The sequence below is a fragment of the Macaca fascicularis genome, chromosome 6 (genome assembly GCF_037993035.2).
Source record: "Macaca fascicularis isolate 582-1 chromosome 6, T2T-MFA8v1.1".
NCBI classification, from domain to species: Eukaryota; Metazoa; Chordata; class Mammalia; order Primates; family Cercopithecidae; genus Macaca; species Macaca fascicularis.
This window is the reverse complement of record NC_088380.1, coordinates 58,271,525-58,293,211: the sequence shown is the minus strand read 5'-3', so window position 1 is coordinate 58,293,211 and position 21,687 is coordinate 58,271,525. Positions and strand designations below refer to the sequence as shown.

The following is a 21,687-nucleotide window of genomic DNA, read 5'->3' as shown; positions in this document are numbered from 1 at the left end:
AGGCTTTATGTCTGGCCAATGTATATTTTCTTTTATCAAACTATGCTACAAAGCCCTACCCTACAACATGCTTCCAGTGTGACTAAGTCAGGATATGAATGTAGTAATTATACAGGCTACAATCCCAGTTAACTGTTAGCAAAAACCATTCTGAAGCTACGTTGGCAGAGGCCAGGTTTAACATTTTGTCGTTATAAAGAGGGATATAAATGGGACTGATTTACAGGTAGACGATCATTTCCTAAGGAAACAAGTTTTCAGAAACATAATAAAGTTGATAAATAATAGATACAGGCTCTAGAAAAAGGGTGTCTTTATCTGGCCTCTTGCTTCATGGAAGATGCTACAATGAAAGTGACCTAGGCTCAAAAATGCAACGATAGGAGAGGTTAAGATAAAGTTAATTCACTGTGTTTGTGGAGAAGGGAGAGGGCTATAGGAGAAATTAGGTCTGAGGGGAATGGGGCTAGATGGGTAAACACTTGCAAAGAAAAGACTGAAATACAATGTAAAGGGTTGTCCAGGGAAATCCCTAACAAGCAAGTAACTTCCAGCTCAGTAGATCAATCAGACTTCATGAAGCAGAGTAAGGGAAAGACGTCATTAAAACAATGATTTTATACATGAGAAGGTAAAAATTCAAAAACTCTCATTTTTTCAACATAAAAAAGGCTCACGTCATGTGCTAGTGTATTTATGTATTCTAAAACCCTAGACTATCTTCCATAAATGAAAAGATTAAGGCACAATTCTGTCGTCATGGAATTCATAGTCTACTGGGAGAGACAGACCCAAAAAACAAAGAGCAAAGCTACAGAGTGATAAGAGCAGTAAGGAAATATGCTCTCACGGTTGCAGATGCTATGGGAACATAGGAGGTGAAGGCATTTTTCTCAAGAGCAGTGGGTAGGATAATCATAGAAAATTACAGAGAAAGTGACATTTGAAGTTCTTCTAGCATACAGTGCTTGAGACGGAGCAGGGAATCTCAGGAAAAGCAAATAAAAAGAGCACAGCACTTCATGACCAAGGAAGGCAAGGGCCCAGGGATGGCTGAAGGGTAAGCTACTCAGGAGACCGAGGCAGGAGAATAGCTTGAACCTGGGAAGCAGAGGCTGCAGTGAGCCGAGATCATGAGCAAAACTCCATCTCCAAAAAAAAAGAAAAAAAAAGAACTGAGGTGGGTATAAGGGGAAGTAGGATGCATGAGGAGTGGCTGGGCCAGGTAGTCAGATGTCAGTTAGTGCACTAGAGAGCCTGGATATTATTTAGCAAGGAACAAGAGGAGTTGTTTGTTTGTTTGTTTGTTTGTTATTAGGAAAATGTTCTGAACTTACTTTGGAATGATTATTCTAGTGCCTGATGGCTGGAGGGGTGGGAGAATGGAGACTAGAGGCTAGTGAGAGAGAAGATTCACCCCATTCCCTATACCACATTTGGAAACTGTAGCCAGACTGACAAAGGTATGGCTGCCTGGCTCCCTCAGGCTTCTTTTCAGACCTGAAAACAATGAATCAGGCCTCAGATTTAAGGCTTCTAGGGAAATGGCCATAAAATCAGCAGTAAAAAGAAAGATAAATAATATTCCTAAAATTTAATTAATTTCTCTCTTTCATTTTGCCTGGTTTAATGCTACGCTTACACTTTTGATGTGAACAATCTAGACATTGTTCCATTAGTATATTTCACTTTTATATCAAGCTTCACAATTTACTGGTTTTATTTAGGGTAATGCACTCGTATTTGACATATTTATATTATCTTCATTTATTATTAAAAGCAATGTTATGTTTAGGTATTGAGGATCAATAAGACCTCTATAATGTTTTACCATCATATCTTTTATGGCAAGCTCAGAGTGCTTCAGGTTTGTTTTTATAGGTGTTTTTTAAAAGGCAATTTTATAGCCTTTACTCTGTCTTGGGTAAAAAAATTGGGTGACAAAAATTCCTTAACTATGCTTGCAAAAGTCTTAACTGGGCCACACAGAAACATAGAATGGATTTTGAGTAACTATTTAGAGTGAATATATTTCCCTAATGCATACTGAATTGTCACATGGAAAACTTAATATAAGTTTCTTTCCTTTCTTTCCTTCCTTCCTTCCTTCCTTCCTTCCTTCCTTCCTTCCTTCCTGCCTTCCTGCCTTCCTGCCTTCCTGCCTTCCTGCCTTCCTGCCTTCCTGCCTTCCTGCCTGCCTTCCTGCCTTCCCGCCTTCCTGCCTCCCTCCCTCCCTCCCTTCCTTCCTTCCCACTTTCCTTTTCTTTTTTTCTATTTTTGTTTTTTGGAGGTAACAGTTACTTTGAGAAATGTTCCATATCTTTGACTCTGCCTTTTTATTGCTTGCAATTACTAAATGACAAATCTATGACTGCAGAGAATAGGAATCATATTCAATCTATATCTATTGTACCAAATGTGTAACTAATCAATACAGCAAACAAAAATACAGGAGGTGTAATTAGAATACAACTTTTATTTGTGGCCCACCAGCCCTTCAAAATTTATTCAAAGTGAAGTATTTTCCTATCCCTAGATGGAAAGATAAATATCTTAAGATTTTTTTTAATTCTTAGTTTTAAAATGTCTGTTAATTTACAAAGTTATATATTTTAATTTAGCCTGTACCAAATGAAACTGCTGTATTTGTAGGTTGGAAAGAAAAGATCAAATAGCAATACTTTCATGTGGTTCTGTCTAAAAACCAACAAGGCGAAACATCAAAGCACATTTGTAGTTAAATCTTCTCTCCTACTTCTACTAAGGGCTTACATGAGGTGAGAAGCCTGTAGTTGAGAAAGATGCATGACTGGCTTTTATTTGTTTTCCTACTTGTTTTCACTCAGATTGCTAACTGTGATTTCTGCCCTTCCAGGGACAGAGGTAGGGAAGATAAATAAGGATAGAGAAATTATTACTGCGTTGGTATTATCCTAAGATAAATCAGGTCCTAATAGGTATGTACAACTTTTTCAAGGGTTCTTTGGAGAACTTCCTTCACTAAGATGTCTCACGTACACCCCTGCCCTGAGTGAATGCATCCCACTGCCTCAGTCCCTAAGAATTACAGAGATCTTGTGCGTTCTCTGCAGAGGCAGCCACTCACTTCCAGTAATCCCTATGAACAGGCTCTGACATGACCTCACGCTGGCTCTTCCTTTTGAGTACCCATGCCAATTCTGGGAAAACACATGCATTCTAACAATCTCTGGGGATGCAGGCCGACTCCAGTGCAGTGACCTCTGCTCTGACTTCCCTGTCAGCAGCTAGACGTAACAGCTGCTGTCATGCTCTGACAATTCAGGCAGGAGTTAGGCATTAGTCAATCAACTACGTGTCTGAACTCCAGTATACACATACCAAGATGTGTATGACCCCACTGAAGTCTTTCTGAGTAGGCTCTTTCTACAGAGAAATCTTCTCTACAAATCTTATCAACTACATTAATAGTCTTTTAGAAATTTGGTATGGATGAGGAGTCTAAAAGTTCTCTGTCTGGCTCTTAGCTTTCTATCTTTTGCACCTTCCTCTGGGTAATCTTTCTCACAATTCATTTTTATATCTGCTCCTTTCAGAAATGGAGATAGAGAGAATACATAAAGGGGAGAATAAATTCCAGAAGCTAATTTTGCCAATCATAGGGTGGAACTGAATGCTTTCATTAAAAGAAACAAATAAAACTAAAAACAAACAAACAAAATCAAACAGATTTAAATTACATTAGCAACAAATCAATAAAAAGAATTGGTTGTCAAGCAAACTGTTTTTGGAAAGAATTACTGTAAGACTACATGAAAAGATAAGCATGCTTTTCAGCACACATTTTCTTTGAAGAGAAAATGTCTTTCCAAATTTTCTATGACTAGATTTCTTTTCTGAATCCACTGAATGATGATCAAACTTTAAAAAGAGTTTACATGCATTATACTTAAAACCCTATTAAACGTGGTTTAGCAAAAGCAATGGCTTGGTAAATATGTCCTTTCCAATCTCTTTATTTTTTTTTTTTTTTTTTTTTTTTATTATTTTTTTTTTTTAATTTATTTATTATTATTATACTTTAAGTTGTAGGGTACATGTGCATAACGTGCAGGTTTGTTACATATGTATACTTGTGCCATGTTGCTGTACTGCACCCATCAACTCGTCATTTACATCAGGTATAACTCCCAACGCAATCCCTCCCCCCTCCCCCCTCCCCATGATAGGCCCCGGTGTGTGATGTTCCCCTTCCTGAGTCCGAGTGATCTCATTGTTCAGTTCCCACCTAAGAGTGAGAACATGCGGTGTTTGGTTTTCTGTTCTTGTGATAGTTTGCTAAGAATGATGGATTCCAGCTGCATCCAAGTCCCTACAAAGGACTCAAACTCATCCTTTTTTATGGCTGCATAGTATTCCATGGTGTATATGTGCCACATTTTCTTAATCCAGTCTGTCACTGATGGACATTTGGGTTGATTCCAAGTCTTTGCTATTGTGAATAGTGCTGCAATAAACATACGTGTGCATGTGTCTTTATAGCAGCATAATTTATAATCCTTTGGGTATATACCCAGTAATGGGATGGCTGGGTCATATGGTACATCTAGTTCTAGATCCTTGAGGAATCGCCATACTGTTTTCCATAATGGTTGAACTAGTTTACAATCCCACCAACAGTGTAAAAGTGTTCCTATTTCTCCACATCCTCTCCAGCACCTGTTGTTTCCTGACTTTTTAATGATTGCCATTCTAACTGGTGTGAGATGGTATCTCATTGTGGTTTTGATTTGCATTTCTCTGATGGCCAGTGATGATGAGCATTTTTTCATGTGTCTGTTGGCTGTATGAATGTCTTCTTTTGAGAAATGTCTGTTCATGTCCTTTGCCCACTTTTTGATGGGGTTGTTTGTTTTTTTCTTGTAAATTTGTTTGAGTTCTTTGTAGGTTCTGGATATTAGCCCTTTGTCAGATGAGTAGATTGCAAAAATTTTTTCCCATTCTGTAGGTTGCCTGTTCACTCTGATGGTAGTGTCTTTTGCTGTGCAGAAGCTCTTTAGTTTAATGAGATCCCATTTGTCAATTTTGGCTTTTGCTGCCGTTGCTTTTGGTGTTTTAGACATGAAATCTTTGCCCATGCCTATGTCCTGAATGGTACTACCTAGGTTTTCCTCTAGGATTTTTATGGTATTAGGTCTAACATTTAAGTCTCTAATCCATCTTGAATTAATTTTCGTATAAGGAGTAAGGAAAGGATCCAGTTTCAGCTTTCTACTTATGGCTAGCCAATTTTCCCAGCACCATTTATTAAATAGGGAATCCTTTCCCCATGTCTTGTTTCTCTCAGGTTTGTCAAAGATCAAATGGCTGTAGATGTGTGGTATTATTTCTGAGGACTCTGTTCTGTTCCATTGGTCTATATCTCTGTTTTGGTACCAGTACCATGCTGTTTTGGTTACTGTAGCCTTGTAGTATAGTTTGAAGTCAGGTAGCGTGATGCCTCCAGCTTTGTTCTTTTGACTTAGGATTGTCTTGGAGATGCGGGCTCTTTTTTGGTTCCATATGAACTTTAAAGCAGTTTTTTCCAATTCTGTGAAGAAACTCATTGGTAGCTTGATGGGGATGGCATTGAATCTATAAATAACCTTGGGCAGTATGGCCATTTTCACGATATTGATTCTTCCTATCCATGAGCATGGTATGTTCTTCCATTTGTTTGTGTCCTCTTTTATTTCACTGAGCAGTGGTTTGTAGTTCTCCTTGAAGAGGTCCTTTACATCCCTTGTAAGTTGGATTCCTAGGTATTTGATTCTCTTTGAAGCAATTGTGAATGGAAGTTCATTCCTGATTTGGCTCTCTGTTTGTCTGTTACTGGTGTATAAGAATGCTTGTGATTTTTGCACATTAATTTTGTATCCTGAGACTTTGCTGAAGTTGCTTATCAGCTTAAGGAGATTTTGGGCTGAGACAATGGGGTTTTCTAAATATACAATCATGTCATCTGCAAACAGGGACAATTTGACTTCTTCTTTTCCTAACTGAATACCCTTGATTTCTTTCTCTTGCCTAATTGCCCTAGCCAGAACTTCCAACACTATGTTGAATAGGAGTGGTGAGAGAGGGCATCCCTGTCTTGTGCCAGTTTTCAAAGGGAATTTTTCCAGTTTTTGCCCATTCAGTATGATATTGGCTGTGGGTTTGTCATAAATAGCTCTTATTATTTTGAGGTACGTTCCATCAATACCGAATTTATTGAGCGTTTTTAGCATGAAGGGCTGTTGAATTTTGTCAAAAGCCTTTTCTGCATCAATTGAGATAATCATGTGGTTCTTGTCTTTGGTTCTGTTTATATGCTGGATTGTGTTTATTGATTTGCGAATGTTGAACCAGCCTTGCATCCCAGGGATGAAGCCCACTTGATCATGGTGGATAAGCTTTTTGATGTGTTGCTGAATCCGGTTTGCCAGTATTTTATTGAGGATTTTTGCATCGATGTTCATCAGGGATATTGGTCTAAAATTCTCTTTTTTTGTTGTGTCTCTGCCAGGCTTTGGTATCAGGATGATGTTGGCCTCATAAAATGAGTTAGGGAGGATTCCCTCTTTTTCTATTGTTTGGAATAGTTTCAGAAGGAATGGTACCAACTCCTCCTTGTACCTCTGGTAGAATTCAGCTGTGAATCCATCTGGTCCTGGACTTTTTTTGGTTGGTAGGCTATTAATTGTTGCCTCAATTTCAGAGCCTGCTATTGGTCTATTCAGGGATTCAACTTCTTCCTGGTTTAGTCTTGGAAGAGTGTAAGTGTCCAGGAAATTATCCATTTCTTCTAGATTTTCCAGTTTATTTGCGTAGAGGTGTTTATAGTATTCTCTGATGGTAGTTTGTATTTCTGTGGGGTCGGTGGTGATATCCCCTTGATCATTTTTAATTGCGTCGATTTGATTCTTCTCTCTTTTCTTCTTTATTAGTCTGGCTAGGGGTCTGTCAATTTTGTTGATCTTTTCAAAAAACCAACTCCTGGATTCATTGATTTTTTGGAGGGTTTTTTGTGTCTCTATCTCCTTCAGTTCTGCTCTGATCTTAGTTATTTCTTGCCTTCTGCTAGCTTTCGAATGTGTTTGCTCTTGCTTCTCTAGTTCTTTTAATTGCAATGTTAGAGTGTCAATTTTACATCTTTCCTGCTTTCTCTTGTGGGCATTTAGTGCTATAAATTTCCCTCTACACACTGCTTTAAATGTGTCCCAGAGATTCTGGTATGTTGTATCTTTGTTCTCATTGGTTTCAAAGAACATCTTTATTTCTGCCTTCATTTCGTTATGTACCCAGTAGTCATTCAGGAGCAGGTTGTTCAGTTTCCATGTAGTTGAGCGGTTTTGAGTGAGTTTCTTAGTCCTGAGTTCTAGTTTGATTGCACTGTGGTCTGAGAGACAGTTTGTTATAATTTCTGTTCTTGTACATTTGCTGAGGAGTGCTTTACTTCCAATTACGTGGTCAATTTTGGAGTAAGTATGATGTGGTGCTGAGAAGAATGTATATTCTGTTGATTTGGGGTGGAGAGTTCTATAGATGTCTATTAGGTCTGCTTGCTGCAGAGATGAGTTCAATTCCTGGATATCCTTGTTAACTTTCTGTCTCGTTGATCTGTCTAATGTTGACAGTGGGGTGTTGAAGTCTCCCATTATTATTGTATGGGAGTCTAAGTCTCTTTGTAAGTCTCTAAGGACTTGCTTTATGAATCTGGGTGCTCCTGTATTGGGTGCATATATATTTAGGATAGTTAGCTCTTCCTGTTGAATTGATCCCTTTACCATTATGTACTGGCCTTCTTTGTCTCTTTTGATCTTTGATGGTTTAAAGTCTGTTTTATCAGAGACTAGTATTGCAACCCCTGCTTTTTTTTGTTCTCCATTTGCTTGGTAAATCTTCCTCCATCCCTTTATTTTGAGCCTATGTATGTCTCTGCGTGTGAGATGGGTCTCCTGAATACAGCAGACTGATGGGTCTTGACTCTTTATCCAGTTTGCCAGTCTGTGTCTTTTAATTGGAGCATTTAGTCCATTTACATTTAAGGTTAATATTGTTATGTGTGAACTTGATCCTGCCATTATGATATTAACTGGTTATTTTGCTCATTAGTTGATGCAGTTTCTTCCTAGCCTCAATGGTCTTTACATTTTGGCATGTTTTTGCAATGGCTGGTACCGGTTGTTCCTTTCCATGTTGAGTGCTTCCTTCAGGGTCTCTTGTAAGGCAGGCCTAGTGGTGACAAAATCTCTAAGCATTTGCTTATCTGTAAAGGATTTTATTTCTCCTTCACTTATGAAACTTAGTTTGGCTGGATATGAAATTCTGGGTTTAAAATTCTTTTCTTTAAGAATGTTGAATATTGGCCCCCACTCTCTTCTGGCTTGTAGAGTTTCTGCCGAGAGATCTGCTGTTAGTCTGATGGGCTTCCCTTTGTGGGTAACCCGACCTTTCTCTCTGGCTGCCCTTAAGATTTTTTCCTTCATTTCAACTTTGGTGAATCTGGCAATTATGTGTCTTGGTGTTGCTCTTCTCGAGGAGTATCTTTGTGGCGTTCTCTGTATTTCCTGGATTTGAATGTTGGCCTGCCCTACTAGGTTGGGGAAGTTCTCCTGGATGATATCCTGAAGAGTGTTTTCCAACTTGGTTCCATTTTCCCCCTCACTTTCAGGCACCCCAATCAGACGTAGATTTGGTCTTTTTACATAATCCCATACTTCTTGCAGGCTTTGTTCATTTCTTTTTCTTCTTTTTTCTTTTGGTTTCTCTTCTCGCTTCATTTCATTCATTTGGTCCTCAATCGCTGATACTCTTTCTTCCAGTTGATCGAGTCGGTTACTGAAGCTTGTGCATTTGTCACGTATTTCTCGTGTCATGGTTTTCATCTCTTTCATTTCGTTTAGGACCTTCTCTGCATTAATTACTCTAGCCATCAATTCTTCCACTTTTTTTTCAAGATTTTTAGTTTCTTTGCGCTGGGTACGTAATTCCTCCTTTAGCTCTGAGAAATTTGATGGACTGAAGCCTTCTTCTCTCATCTCATCAAAGTCATTCTCCGTCCAGCTTTGATCCGTTGCTGGCGATGAGCTGCGCTCCTTTGCCGGGGGAGATGCGCTCTTATTTTTTGAATTTCCAGCTTTTCTGCCCTGCTTTTTCCCCATCTTTGTGGTTTTATCTGCCTCTGGTCTTTGATGATGGTGATGTACTGATGGGGTTTTGGTGTAGGTGTCCTTCCTGTTTGATAGTTTTCCTTCTACCAGTCAGGACCCTCAGCTGTAGGTCTGTTGGAGATTGCTTGAGGTCCACTCCAGACCCTGTTTGCCTGGGTATCAGCAGCAGAGGCTGCAGAAGATAGACTATTTCTGAACAGCGAGTGTACCTGTCTGATTCTTGCTTTGGAAGCTTCCTCTCAGGGGTGTACTCCTCCCTGTGAGGTGTGGGGTGTCAGACTGCCCCTAGTGGGGGATGTCTCCCAGTTAGGCTACTCAGGGATCAGGGACCCGCTTGAGCAGGGAGTCTGTCCCTTCTCAGATCTCAACCTCCGTGTTGGGAGATCCACTGCTCTCTTCAAAGCTGTCAGACAGAGTCGTTTGCGTCTGTGCAGAGGTGTCTGTGTGTCTTAGTTTACTGTGCCCTGTCCCCAGAGGTGGAGTCTACAGAGACAGGCAGGTTTCCTTGAGCTGCTGTGAGCTCCACCCAGTTCGAGCTTCCCAGCAGCTTTGTTTACCTACTTAAGCCTCAGCAATGGCGGGCGCCCCTCCCCCAGCCTCGCTGCTGCCTTGCCGGTAGATCACAGACTGCTGCGCTAGCAACCAGGGAGGCTCCGTGGTTGTGGGACCCTCCCGGCCAGGTGTGGGATATGATCTCCTGGTGTGCCTGTTTCCTAAAGCGCAGTATTGGGGTGGGAGTTACCCGATTTTCCAGGTGTTGTGTGTCTCAGTTCCCCTGGCTAGGAAAAGGGACTCCCTTCCCCGTTGCGCTTCCCAGGTGAGGCAATGCCTCGCCCTGCTTCAGCTCTCGCTGGTCGGGCTGCAGCAGCTGACCAGCTCCGATCGTCCGGCACTCCCCAGTGAGATGAACCCAGTACCTCAGTTGAAAATGCAGAAATCACCGGTCTTCTGTGTCGCTCGCGCTGGGAGTTGGAGACTGGAGCTGTTCCTATTCGGCCATCTTGCTCCGCCCCTCCCAATCTCTTTATTTTAGAAAATTATTTATGAAATTAGTCACCGATATAACATAAGCCAAAATAGAAAAGAAGATTAGAAAAGACTGAACACTAGAGAATCAAGTATAAAGTAATATACTTAAAATAATTTTTAAAATACCAGTTATAGAAAAAAGACTTATTAAATGTCCAATAATCAGAGAAAAATCCAAAACTGGACTCATTATGATACAAACATTTATTCAACAAGTGCTCGTTGAGGGCTTACTATGCTACAGTAAACCACTGGGCTGGCCACTGGTGAAGACAGGAAGATGATGCAGCCTTTGCTCTTGAGGTCCCTACTATCTACAGTATGCAGCAAACACAGATAGACAGACACACACACACACACACCCACCAATATAATAATTATGGCTTAGTCCAGTGTTTCTCAAACTTTAATCTGTTTAATAATCATATGGGGCCAGGCATAGTGGCTCAAACCTGTTATCCCAGCACTTTGGGAGGCTGAGGCAGGCTGATCATTAGATCAGGAGTTCAAGACCAGCTTGGCCAACATGGCGAAACCCTGTCTCTACTAAAAATACAAAAATTAGCTGGGCATAGTGGCATATGCCTGTAATCCCCGCTACTCGGAAGGTTGAGGCAAGAGAATCGCTTGAACCCGGGAGGTGGAGACTGCAGTGAGCCAAGATTGCACCATTGCACTCCAGCCTGGGTGGCAAGAGAAACTCCGTGTCAAAAAAACAAACAAACAAAAAGAATCATATGGGTTGCTTATGTATAATGCAGGCTCTATGGCCCCACCCTCAGAGATTCTGATTTTGAAAATTTGGGGTATAGTTCAAGCATCCCAGTGATTTGGAAGCAGAAATTCCATGAGCCATAATCGGAGAAACATTGCATTAGACAGAAGCACCATTAAGGCAGCAGCCTTGTCTGTCTTATTCCCCACTATTATCCAAGCTATAGCATAGAACTTGGAACACAGTAAGCCCTGAGTACATACATCTGAATAAATGAATGAATGTATATGGTTAAGCTCCACAATCAATGATGCAAGCAAGATGTGACATAAAAAAAATAAAACAGAAATATAATCAGCTTCTCTCTTTAAAAAGCAGGTTTCCTTGGATGAAGTCAGAAGATACTGTAAACGACACTGTGCAGAGTGTTTCATTCAGAAATATTCTTCTCTGTGGAATGAGGTTCTGAATCTGAGTAAATGCAACTGAACTCTTCTGCCTCAGGGTAAGATCATTTTCCTCCCATTCAGTGGTAGCATCTGGACCCCAAGGGCACTCCTGCATGTGTCTGAATAGAGCCATTGTTCCCTCCAGGAAAGACATATAACTTCATGTTGCCCACCCTAGCAGGCTAGAATTCCTCTGGTGGACAAGAAGAATAGCTCCTCTTTTAGGACTCTCAACACAGGAATGTAAATTAATTATAGTTCTAACTGAAAAACATCAAAATTGCAGAAGAAAAGTTGAGCATATAAGCAATTGACTGTTATTTATTTCTTTACAAAATGGAGTCACTGGCATAGATCTTCACAGAAGCTGTGATCATTAGTCTAAAAGAACCATATGGATTTTCTTTCTAAAGTTGTGGACTGACTTCAAACATGTCACAGCTGCACTGATTTTCACAAATAGCTACTAACAAATTAATTTTTAGAGTAATATATATAAGTGAATTTAAAGGTAAAATAAAATATTTAGATGGCTGTATAATAAATTTTTAAATATATTTCAAGAATGTTATTAGCTTTGGAAGGAAAAAACTGGATAAGAAGATCAAATGGGATGGACAAAACAAGAAGAAGGAAAGAAAGCACATCATGGGCAAAAGTGGAGAAAGCGGGAACACAAGCCATTTCATTTCAGGTATGTTAGTGCAGGGAGCGAAGCATTGCCAAGCTTAGCATTGTTTCAGCCAAGAGGCTGCCTGAGGAAGGATGAGGACAGTCATCCTCTTGAGATGGAAAGGGATTGAAATCTACTATTTAGGGGCATTAGATGGTACGGGCTCTGAAGCTTCTCTAGAAGTAGAGCTCTCAGAAAGAAAAACAACAACAACAACAAATTCAACTACAATTAGAGAACTGTGTGCTCTGATCTGCCATCAGCAAGCAGGAAGACCTTAAACAAGTCAGTTAGCCTCCGTGTCACCTTCATAAATTGAGGTTTGGGGTCAAATGACCTTTAAGATTCCTTCCAGCTTTAATTTTATGACTCTATGCTATCTTATTGGCCAAGGAGAGATGGGATAGAGGAAGAGAGGAAAGGAGGAAGGGAGAGTGGTCCTCAGAAGGGAAAAAAGGAGGTCCATGCAGAACAGGTGCCGGAAGGAAGAGCAAGTCACATCCTGGAGCGGGTCTGTTAAGATGCAGACTGCCCTGAACCCTGTACAAGAAGGGATAAAAGGTCCCCTACCATCCACTAGTAATTTCACTTGAGAAGGTCAATCGCAAATAAGTCACTTCCACGGAAAATTACATTTTGTGGTATGTAAAAGCCCATTTCATTTTTAATGATTTTACCCTGATTTCAAGAAGTTTTCTATTGTCCAGTAGGATGTATATAACCTTACCCTTCCACTTGCTCTCTACAGAAACCTATTCAGTCTTGGAATGCACTAATACATTTCACTTTGAGGTCTGAGTTCAACTTTGAAATTTTCAACCACCATCCTTTTAGAAAATTATACCTACATATATATTAAAATATAAAGAGAGACATAAATAGACACAGACACATGAAGACACATGTATGTATATATATGTGCATGTATTATGTTCCAAATTTAATGTAGGTGTGGCAAACATTAATGCACTCAGACCGCTTTTTCAGTGCCTCAGAAACTTCTTCCAAAGTAAAGCCCTCAGGAAAAAAAAAAAAAAAAAAAAAAAAAGATGATCACTGTACTGATTGCAGTTCTACAATCTTAAAGTCTCCTATGCTCTCCACAGCTTTCAAACCACACAATAACCTTTTAGGCTCTGATTCTAGGGCTAATTCCTGACCTGAGGCATCGATTTAATTTTGACATTTTATTTGCCTGTTATCCATTATGTCTGCTCTGTATTTTAATATATATGCCCATATAAGTTTAATAAACATTAAATCAGTCAAATGTATTTAATTAAATGCAATTAAACTCAGTATCTAAAGTGGAAAAGCTATGTGAGAAGTTCCACTTCATTTAGTGGCAATAAAGGAGATGTGTTTAGAAATAGATATTAATTGGGGGAATAAACGAACAACTATTTGATTTTATGGAGAGATAGCCAGGGGCATTTGCTTTTAACTTAGGGAAAAGAAATTATTAATAGAGAGGACAACATACTTTAAGTAGTATCCTCTGGTCAGTTACTAACTTATTTATATAATATGAGAAGAGAGATTATAATGTGATGGGTTCTTTGGGATGTCAGATTGGTTTCTACAAACTCTGACACCCTGCTCTGATATTACCAAAAGTAGCTATATCCATTTTAAGTAAGAATTAAATTATGAGTTTATAGAAATCTATAGGAGTTATTTTCCAAGTGCATTACAAATGGCAGCTTTCATAATATTTTTGTTTAGAAAATAACACAGCCTAGGTTGGGCACAGTGGCTCACGCCTGTAATACTAACACTTTGAGAGGCAGACACAGGTTGATCAACCAGAGGCTAGGAGTTTGAGACCAGCCTGGCCAACATGATGAAACCCCATCTCTATTACAAAAATAAAAATTAGCCAGGTGTGGTGGCACATGCCTGTTAACTCCAGCTTCTTTTTTTTTTTTTTTTTTTGAGACGGAGTCTCGCTCTGTCACCCAGGCTGGAGTGCAGTGGCGCGATCTCGGCTCACTGCAAGCTCCGCCTCCCGGGTTCACGCCATTCTCCTGCCTCAGCCTCCCGAGTAGCTGAGGAATATGAATTGTTTGAGCGTGGGAGGTGAAGGTTGCAGTGAGCCGAGACTGCACCACTGCACTCAAGCCTGGACAACAGAGTGAGACTCTGTCTTAAAAGAAAAAAATAGAAAATAACACAGCTTAAAGTAATGTCCTTTTTATCAGAAATAAGAACAGGAAAATGGATATAAAATTCATTCTCAACGTTAGTTGTATTGATTAATTTGCTTTCAGAATAATTAGTTTTGTTAAAAATTTTTGCATTTTTATCTTTAGAACAACAGAAATCAAAACACAAAGTCACATACCTGTGTCTGTTTAGGACCAATATCCATTCTTTCAAGAAGGTCATTTAAAAAAGCTGTAACACTGTCCCATGGGTAAATACTGTTGGAACCATCTAGCACTATGACTATGTCCAGTTGAGTGCTGCATTCTGCAATAAAAGGAGTCAATTGTGCAAATTTGGAATCTACTTTTTTGAGAGGCATATGAAGTGCTTTCATGGATGAAAGAAATTCATTTTAAAAGATGAACTGATGTTCTACAAAGTAGATACACTGCATTAGCAATAAAAAATAGTTTTAGAAAAAGTAAAGGTGATAAAAATATTAATTGCTTTCAATAACAAGTGGTGTGGGGTCTGTATCAAGTAAAATTCATACCTACTGAGTTTTAATTAATTTTGCATGAGAGGCCGGGCGCGGTGGCTCAAGCCTGTAATCCCAGCACTTTGGGAGGCCGAGACGGGCGAATCACGAGTTCAGGAGATCGAGACCATCCTGGCTAACCCGGTGAAACCCCGTCTCTACTAAAAATACAAAAAAAAATTAGCCGGGCGAGGTGGCGGGCGCCTGTACTCCCAGCTACTCGGGAGGCTGAGGCAGGAGAATGGCGTGAACCCGGGAGGCGGGGCTTGCAGTGAGCTGAGATCCGGCCACTGCACTCCAGCCTGGGCAACAGAGCCAGACTCCGTCTCAAAAAAAAAAAAAAAAAAAAAATATTGCATGAGAGTTATCTTTGCAAATTTTCTCAATATGAATTTTATATAACAGTTTTTACAAAACAGTTTTTGTGCATATCTCAAATTAAGTTACTTCTTTCCTCAAAGAGACCCACTCTTTAAATATAAGCAGCATAAGAGCTTCATCTATGAAGTTTAAAAATGACTTTGAAAGTTATTTACACTAATATCAATTGCAAAAATAGCAGTCAGATTTTGTTATACACTGGTAAAGCAAACATTTACCTAAATTGGTAATGCTGGTAGCTAAGAAAATACTTTAAGCTTTTTGGTATGCTCCTTTGTATACATATGTGTCATTCATTGCTTAGGCTTTTCAAACGTGCAATAACATTGCGTAAAATCTGTACCTCTTACAGGGGCAATGGAATTCACGACTTGAAATGTGGGACTGACGTCAGAACAGATTCCAGTTGTGTAATGCAAATGTCCACATCTATAGGCATATAAGGGCCCACATGCCTTTAAAAAATTATTTTAAAATTAGAAATCATTAGACTGAAAATTATATAACAGATCTTACAAAGACTTAAAATGATAGTATATCTGTTGTCAATAAATATCATTATTCTTTCAGTTCTTACCAAAAATCCTCCGTTTGGGTTGGTGACTAAAGTTGATCCAAATGTCATGTTCTCTTTTACTTCTGTGACATTGGGAATTGATGTATTAACTAAAAATAGAACAAAATTTTACGAGGGAGAAAAGTTTCACAAAGTGAAATTAAGCATCTCTCATTAAGACATTCTATTTGTTTTGCTCATATCATAGCACATTCTTCTTTTGGTTCAACTAATTAGGCTTCCAAGTATTCTTAAAGAATATAATGAACAAGTTAAGGCTGAAGAGTTGGCCCATGTCCCAGAAACTATTTCAGATAGTTTTGCTGAACTGTGAAAGAATGCAGAACTAGTAGGGCAATGAGAATGTGGGATTGATTTTTGCACGTTCTTGCTAATTAAAACAAAGTTTTAAGTCTCATAACACTGTAGTTATAATGTAGTCTCATAACTTTGTTATAAAAGACCAGTGATGAAACATGATTTTTGGTAAGAAAAGGGGAAATGGGTAGAAGATCAGAAAAGAAAACTCAAACATCAGTTTTTTGACCATGACTTCCAAAATCATGAGGACATCCTTTGGGTGACAAAGGAAACTAGAGGAATATTAGAGCAGTGTCCAGGAAGTTTCAATAAAGAAAACACAGTAAAGAGACTACATTTGACATTCTGAAGGGAATGTTGGGTCCTGAAGCATGAAGCATGCCAGCCTGACAATATTGGTAAGAAGTTCCACTTTCTCACACTAAAAAGAAAAAGAAAAAAAGACTGGACAGGAAAAAAAAGAACTTCTAAATCTTCTTAGTAGAGTGGAATATTAGAAAGAGGCAAAATTCAGGTTGAGAAAGATTTGTCTCACTGTTTGTTCCAGAAGTTGTTTGCACGTTAAGACTGTATATGGATTTAAAGTGGGGAATGGAAGCAGAGATTCTGAAATGGTCAGTTGGACTTCCTGATCTGAGCAATGATCTTTGTCCAAGAGTTTAGTCTGGTTTGCTTTGAAAGCACCTGGAGCTGGGTGATTATATGCACTGATCTTGAGTAATCTGTATTAGAGTTTTATATACAAAGCTTGACCCAGGAAAAGCATTCCTGGGACAATTAGGGAGTACAATGGAAACTTCCCTACTGTTCTTGATGTGGCTAAAATCTCTAGGCTAATTTTAAAACTATTCTAATTTCCAGTAAAGAAGGAGTAACTCCTATCAAAACAGCTCCTCTGCAAACCACAACTATAAATTCTCGGAAGAATAAAAAAAAAAAATTACATGAAACAATCACCCGAAGGCACTAGAATGGCGGCAGAAACTGGAGGGGAATCCATACTTGGAAGAAGATACTGGCACTAAATGAGTTTCCTGTCTTTGTGTTTTGTTTTGTTTTTGTCCCTCACCCCAACACACCCCCCCACCTAGGGAAGGTCCTAGTCAGTGGCTAAAACTCAAATAGAACTCCTAGTCTTACTGTATTGAATAAAAAGAGAACAGAGATTAGGGGCAATGGCAGCAACTGCAAAGTGAGGAGGAGAGTAGTATATCTTCTAAAAACAGCCACAAAACAGCAGTTCTATAATATGCATACATATTTTATCCAAATAACTAGATGACTTGCATAGTAAATGTACAGAGTATATTTCAAATAGCCCAGCTGAAATAAAACCTGAATAGAGATTTTAACTACTTGTCATTGCAAGAAAGTCAATGCTTGGAAATTGAGTTGAGCCAAGTAAATTTCCTGCTAATAAGAAAAGTTAAGACTATTCACAGGCATATAACAGAATATAGAATCTCCACACCTGTAATTAAAAAACATAATACAGGTTATGATCCAAAATTACTACCCACAAGACAAGACAGGAAAATGTGACGCAGCCTCAAGGAAAGGTAATAAATGGAACGTGATGTTGAGATATTCCAGATGTTGGAATTATCAGGCAAGGATATTAAAGCAGCTGTTATAAGTATGCTTATGCATGTAAAGAAAAAAAAGTTCATAATAACAAACAAATAGAAAATTGAAAAAAAGAGAACCAAAAAATACAATATCTGAAATAAACTTGTGGGACTATAAATCATTTCCATAGTATGTAATATTGTATATAACATTGACAGGGTTCTAATTTCTAGATAATTTTAGTAGGAATTTTCCAGTCATGTTCCAACTATTTCTGTCAAATACATCTATTTCAATATAAATTTATCTTGTGCAATTCCATTTTTAAAATTAAATCTATCTATTACAATTCCTTTGATTCTATTTCCTCTTGGAAATCAGGCACTAAGTTAAATTTTGTGGAGGGAATGTGGTGGGCAGGTTTATTTGGAGAAGTTCTTTCACATTACCAGTGAATTAGAAAGAATCCTGAAAAATGCAGGGAGTTAAAAGTTATAAAATTAGTAAGATATTCTAATTTATGTATGCTCCTTGATGACTTTCTAAAGCAAATTAAGGACAGAGGGAATCGAAATGGCATTCTCTGTGAATCTGCAAGATAAATGATTATAGAAAAATGATTATACATTATAAATGATTATATGAAAAATGATTATAGATTACTTCTAATATTTTCTTGAATTGATTTAAATCTGTTTTCTTTTCTTTCTTTCCTTTTTCCTTTTTTTTTTTTTTTTTTTTGAGGTGGAGTTTTGCTCTTGTTCCTCAGGCTGGAGTGCAATGGTGCAACGTTGTCTCACCGCAACCTCTGGCTCCCAGGTTCAAGCGGTTCTCCTGCCTCAGCCTCCTGAGTGGCTGGGATTATAGGCATGCGCCACCACGCCCAGTTAATTTTGTATTTTTAGTAGAGACGGGGTTTCTCCATGTTGGTCAGGCTGGTCTCGAACTCCTGACCTCAGGTGATCCGTCTGCCACGGCCTCCCAAAGTGCTGGGATTACAGGTGTGAGCCACTGCACCCGGCCCAAAATCGGTGTTCAGTGAGAATACTGGGTATAATTTAAGAGCAGATTTTTTTTTTTTTTTTTTTTTTTTTTGAGACAGGGTCTCACTCTGTCACCCAGGCTGGAGTGCAGTGGCACAATTACCATTCAGTGCAGTCTCAAACTCCTGGGCTCAAGCGGTCCTCACACCTCATCCTCTTGAGTAGCTGGGACTACAGTAGTGCACCACCCCACCCAGCTGTTTGTGTATTTTGTAGAGATGAGGTTTCGTCAGGTTGCCCGGGCTGGTCTCAAACTCCTGGGCTCAAATGATATGCCTGTCTTGACCTCTTAAAGTGTTGGGATTACAGGCATGACCCACTGCACCTGGCCTAAAACCAGATTTTTTTATTTTACATACCTGGTAGATCCATCTTTACACAAGGTAATGATTCACCTCTCCCAACTGGACACTTATAGACATCTCCAGTTCTGTTTTTGGGTTGGCCAACTAAAGGAGAACCAATAAGCACCCTGAAAGTCAAATAAATCAATAAACAATTTTGAACATTGAGAAACAGTTTATATGAGTTGTTTTAAGACTGATTTTAAGATAATTGACAGTAACACTCATAATCAGATAATAATCATGCTATTAGTAATTTAATGTTATCTGAACTAAGCAGAGAGCCTACTTCTTGCATATTGATGTGGATTAAAAAGTATATATAGACACACACACATACATATACACATATACACACACGTATATGTGTGCATATACATATATATGTGTGTATATACATGTATGTGTGTACATGTAGGAAAGATATTTCAGAGATTTTGTTTCATTATTTTGTTTATCACTTTATCATATTTTTTACTGGGGCATTGACATAATCAATAGTTATTGGCTAAGTCTGCTACTGTATTAGCTTATAAAACACACGTGGAAGTATAAATGACTTTTTCTGATGATAAACTGTTAATTTTATAGAGAAGTCAGGAAATATAAACATTGGATCATCATAAGATTTAATATTAGCATGTGCTAGTTTATAATTGCTTAGAAAATAAGGATAGTTTATGAGATCCAGGTTAAAATCAATTACTTTCCTTTTAAACAGAATTATAAAACCATTCTAATAATAATTAATGGAAAAAATATATAATCACAACTGATTTTAGTTCCAACAAGTCATTTAAGTCAACCATGATATCTTCAGGAATTGAATGAATTGAAGTAAATAGTAAGATACTTGGGTGGATCCACTGTTGCTGATTTACTGCTGGCCAAGTAGCCATATCCAAAATCTCTGACTGATAGCAACCAAAGGACTGTAATTACGTAATATGATATTTTGTACTTGGGATTGTGTTAGACTACAATTTTATTTATTTTTTAATTAATTAATTAATTTTTTTCTTTTTTTTGAGACGGAGTCTCGCTCTGTTGCCAGGCTGGAGTTCAGTGGCCCCGTCTCTGCTCACTACAACCTCCGCCTCCTTGGTTCAAGTGATTCTCCTGCCTCAGCCTCCCAAGTAGCTGGGACTACAGGTGCGCGCCACCACACCTAGCTATTTTTTGTATTTTTAGTAGAGAGAGCGTTTCACCATGTTGGCCAGGATGGTCTCGGTCTCTTGACCACGTGATCTGCCCACCTTGGCCTCCTAAAGTACTGGGATTACAGGTGTGAGCCACCGCGCCAGCCAGTTTACAACTTTATTAATGACTTTAGTGAAGATATAGAAAGTATAAATATACTTATCAATCAGCACCGTAAGACAGAGCAAGAAAAAAATACTTATCAAGTTTATCAATATACATACTTGGGAATTCAGATGAATCTCAACATTCTGGAACAATAAACATAAATAAACTAAAGTTTACTTAGAACCTACATAAATAACCTACATAAATAACAATTGCATACTATTATTTATATCAGTGCAGGATGTGGGAGCCCTCACTTAATGGGAGTTCATGTGAAAAAGGCGTGGGGGATTTAGATGACAGCACATAAACATGAGCAACAGCGTATTTTAGTGCCAAAAATGCTAATGTGACTTTAGTCTGCAGTGCTGGAAATAGATGCCCTGGTCAAGCAGTGATAGCCCCTCTGTGTTCTGTGCTGGTCAGGCCATGTCTGAAATATCTAAATTAAGGGGACATAGGCACAATGGAATGTATTTAGGAGACTATGACTCAGATAGTTAGGAGTCTGGTAAATTTGTCAGACAAAAGATGCTGGGAAAGTTCGGGACGTTTGGCATGGAGAAAGAATGTCTGCAGGAGAACTGAGAAGTTGCACTGAGGTACAAATGGATTAGGCATACATTTTGAAAATTTAAAGATTTGAAAGTCTGTCATATTGAAAAGAAATGGGATTTATTTTGTGTAGGCGCTGTAGGCATACTAGTATTAATGAAAATAAATTTAATAAAACAATTGTAAATATTAAGCTATTGAGACTCTAAAACATAGTTTTAATATAATGCCTTTGGAGAGCAATTTCTGATGTGTAGAAAGAACTATGAAAATGTTCAAACCCCTTAATACATAATTTTTACTTCTGGGAAACTATCCTAAAGAAAATGACCTAAAATAAGAGGGAAAAGGTTAATGCACAAAGATAATGCTCATGGTGTTATATATAATTATGAAAGAGTAAAAGAAATATGGTAAATAAAAACTAATTATTGGCCGGGCGTGGTGGCTCACGCCTGTAATCCCAGCACTTTGGGAGGCCGAGGTGGGCGGATCACAAGGTCAGGAGATCGAGACCATGGTGAAACCCCGTCTCTACTAAAAATAGAAAAAATTAGCCGGGCGCAGGAGCGGGCGCCTGTAGTCCCAGCTACTTGGGAGGCTGAGGCAGGAGAATGGCATGAACCCGGGAGGTGGAGCTTGCAGTGAGCCGAGATTGTGCCACTGCACTCCAGCCTGGGCGACAGAGCGAGACTCCGTCTCAAAAAAAAAAAAAAAAAAAAAAAAAAAAAAAAAACTAATTATTACAGGATCATTCTATAGCATATTGTACATTCATCGTATGGTAGGATGAAAAATTATTTATGATCAAACTCAAAGTGAAAATTTATCTAAGTAAAAATCTGTGCCCTAATTTAAGCTGAAAGATACCAAATTACTATGTTC

General features: G+C 38.7%; 1 protein-coding gene and 1 long non-coding RNA gene across 3 annotated transcripts in view; one reads left to right on the top strand and one right to left on the bottom strand.

Annotated features, from left to right (window-relative positions):
• Window positions 1-21,687, bottom strand: part of ITGA1 (integrin subunit alpha 1) — a 177,149-nt gene that overhangs the window by 85,261 nt on the left and 70,201 nt on the right. For both annotated transcript variants that reach the window (XR_012413654.1, XM_005556876.5), the window contains exons 3-6: window positions 18,955-19,067; window positions 15,684-15,772; window positions 15,450-15,561; window positions 14,384-14,511 (exon numbers count right to left, since the gene is read on the bottom strand). Coding sequence is in view for 1 of the 2 variants with exons in the window: in XM_005556876.5 (XP_005556933.1) it covers window positions 14,384-14,511; window positions 15,450-15,561; window positions 15,684-15,772; window positions 18,955-19,067 (442 nt within the window). In the remaining variant the exon portion in view is untranslated. The remainder of the gene's footprint in view (window positions 1-14,383; window positions 14,512-15,449; window positions 15,562-15,683; window positions 15,773-18,954; window positions 19,068-21,687) is intronic.
• On the top strand, window positions 830-12,060 carry LOC135971286 (uncharacterized). Its single transcript, XR_012413655.1, has 3 exons — window positions 830-1,180; window positions 11,296-11,422; window positions 11,931-12,060. It is a non-coding gene; the product is annotated as an uncharacterized lncRNA (long non-coding RNA).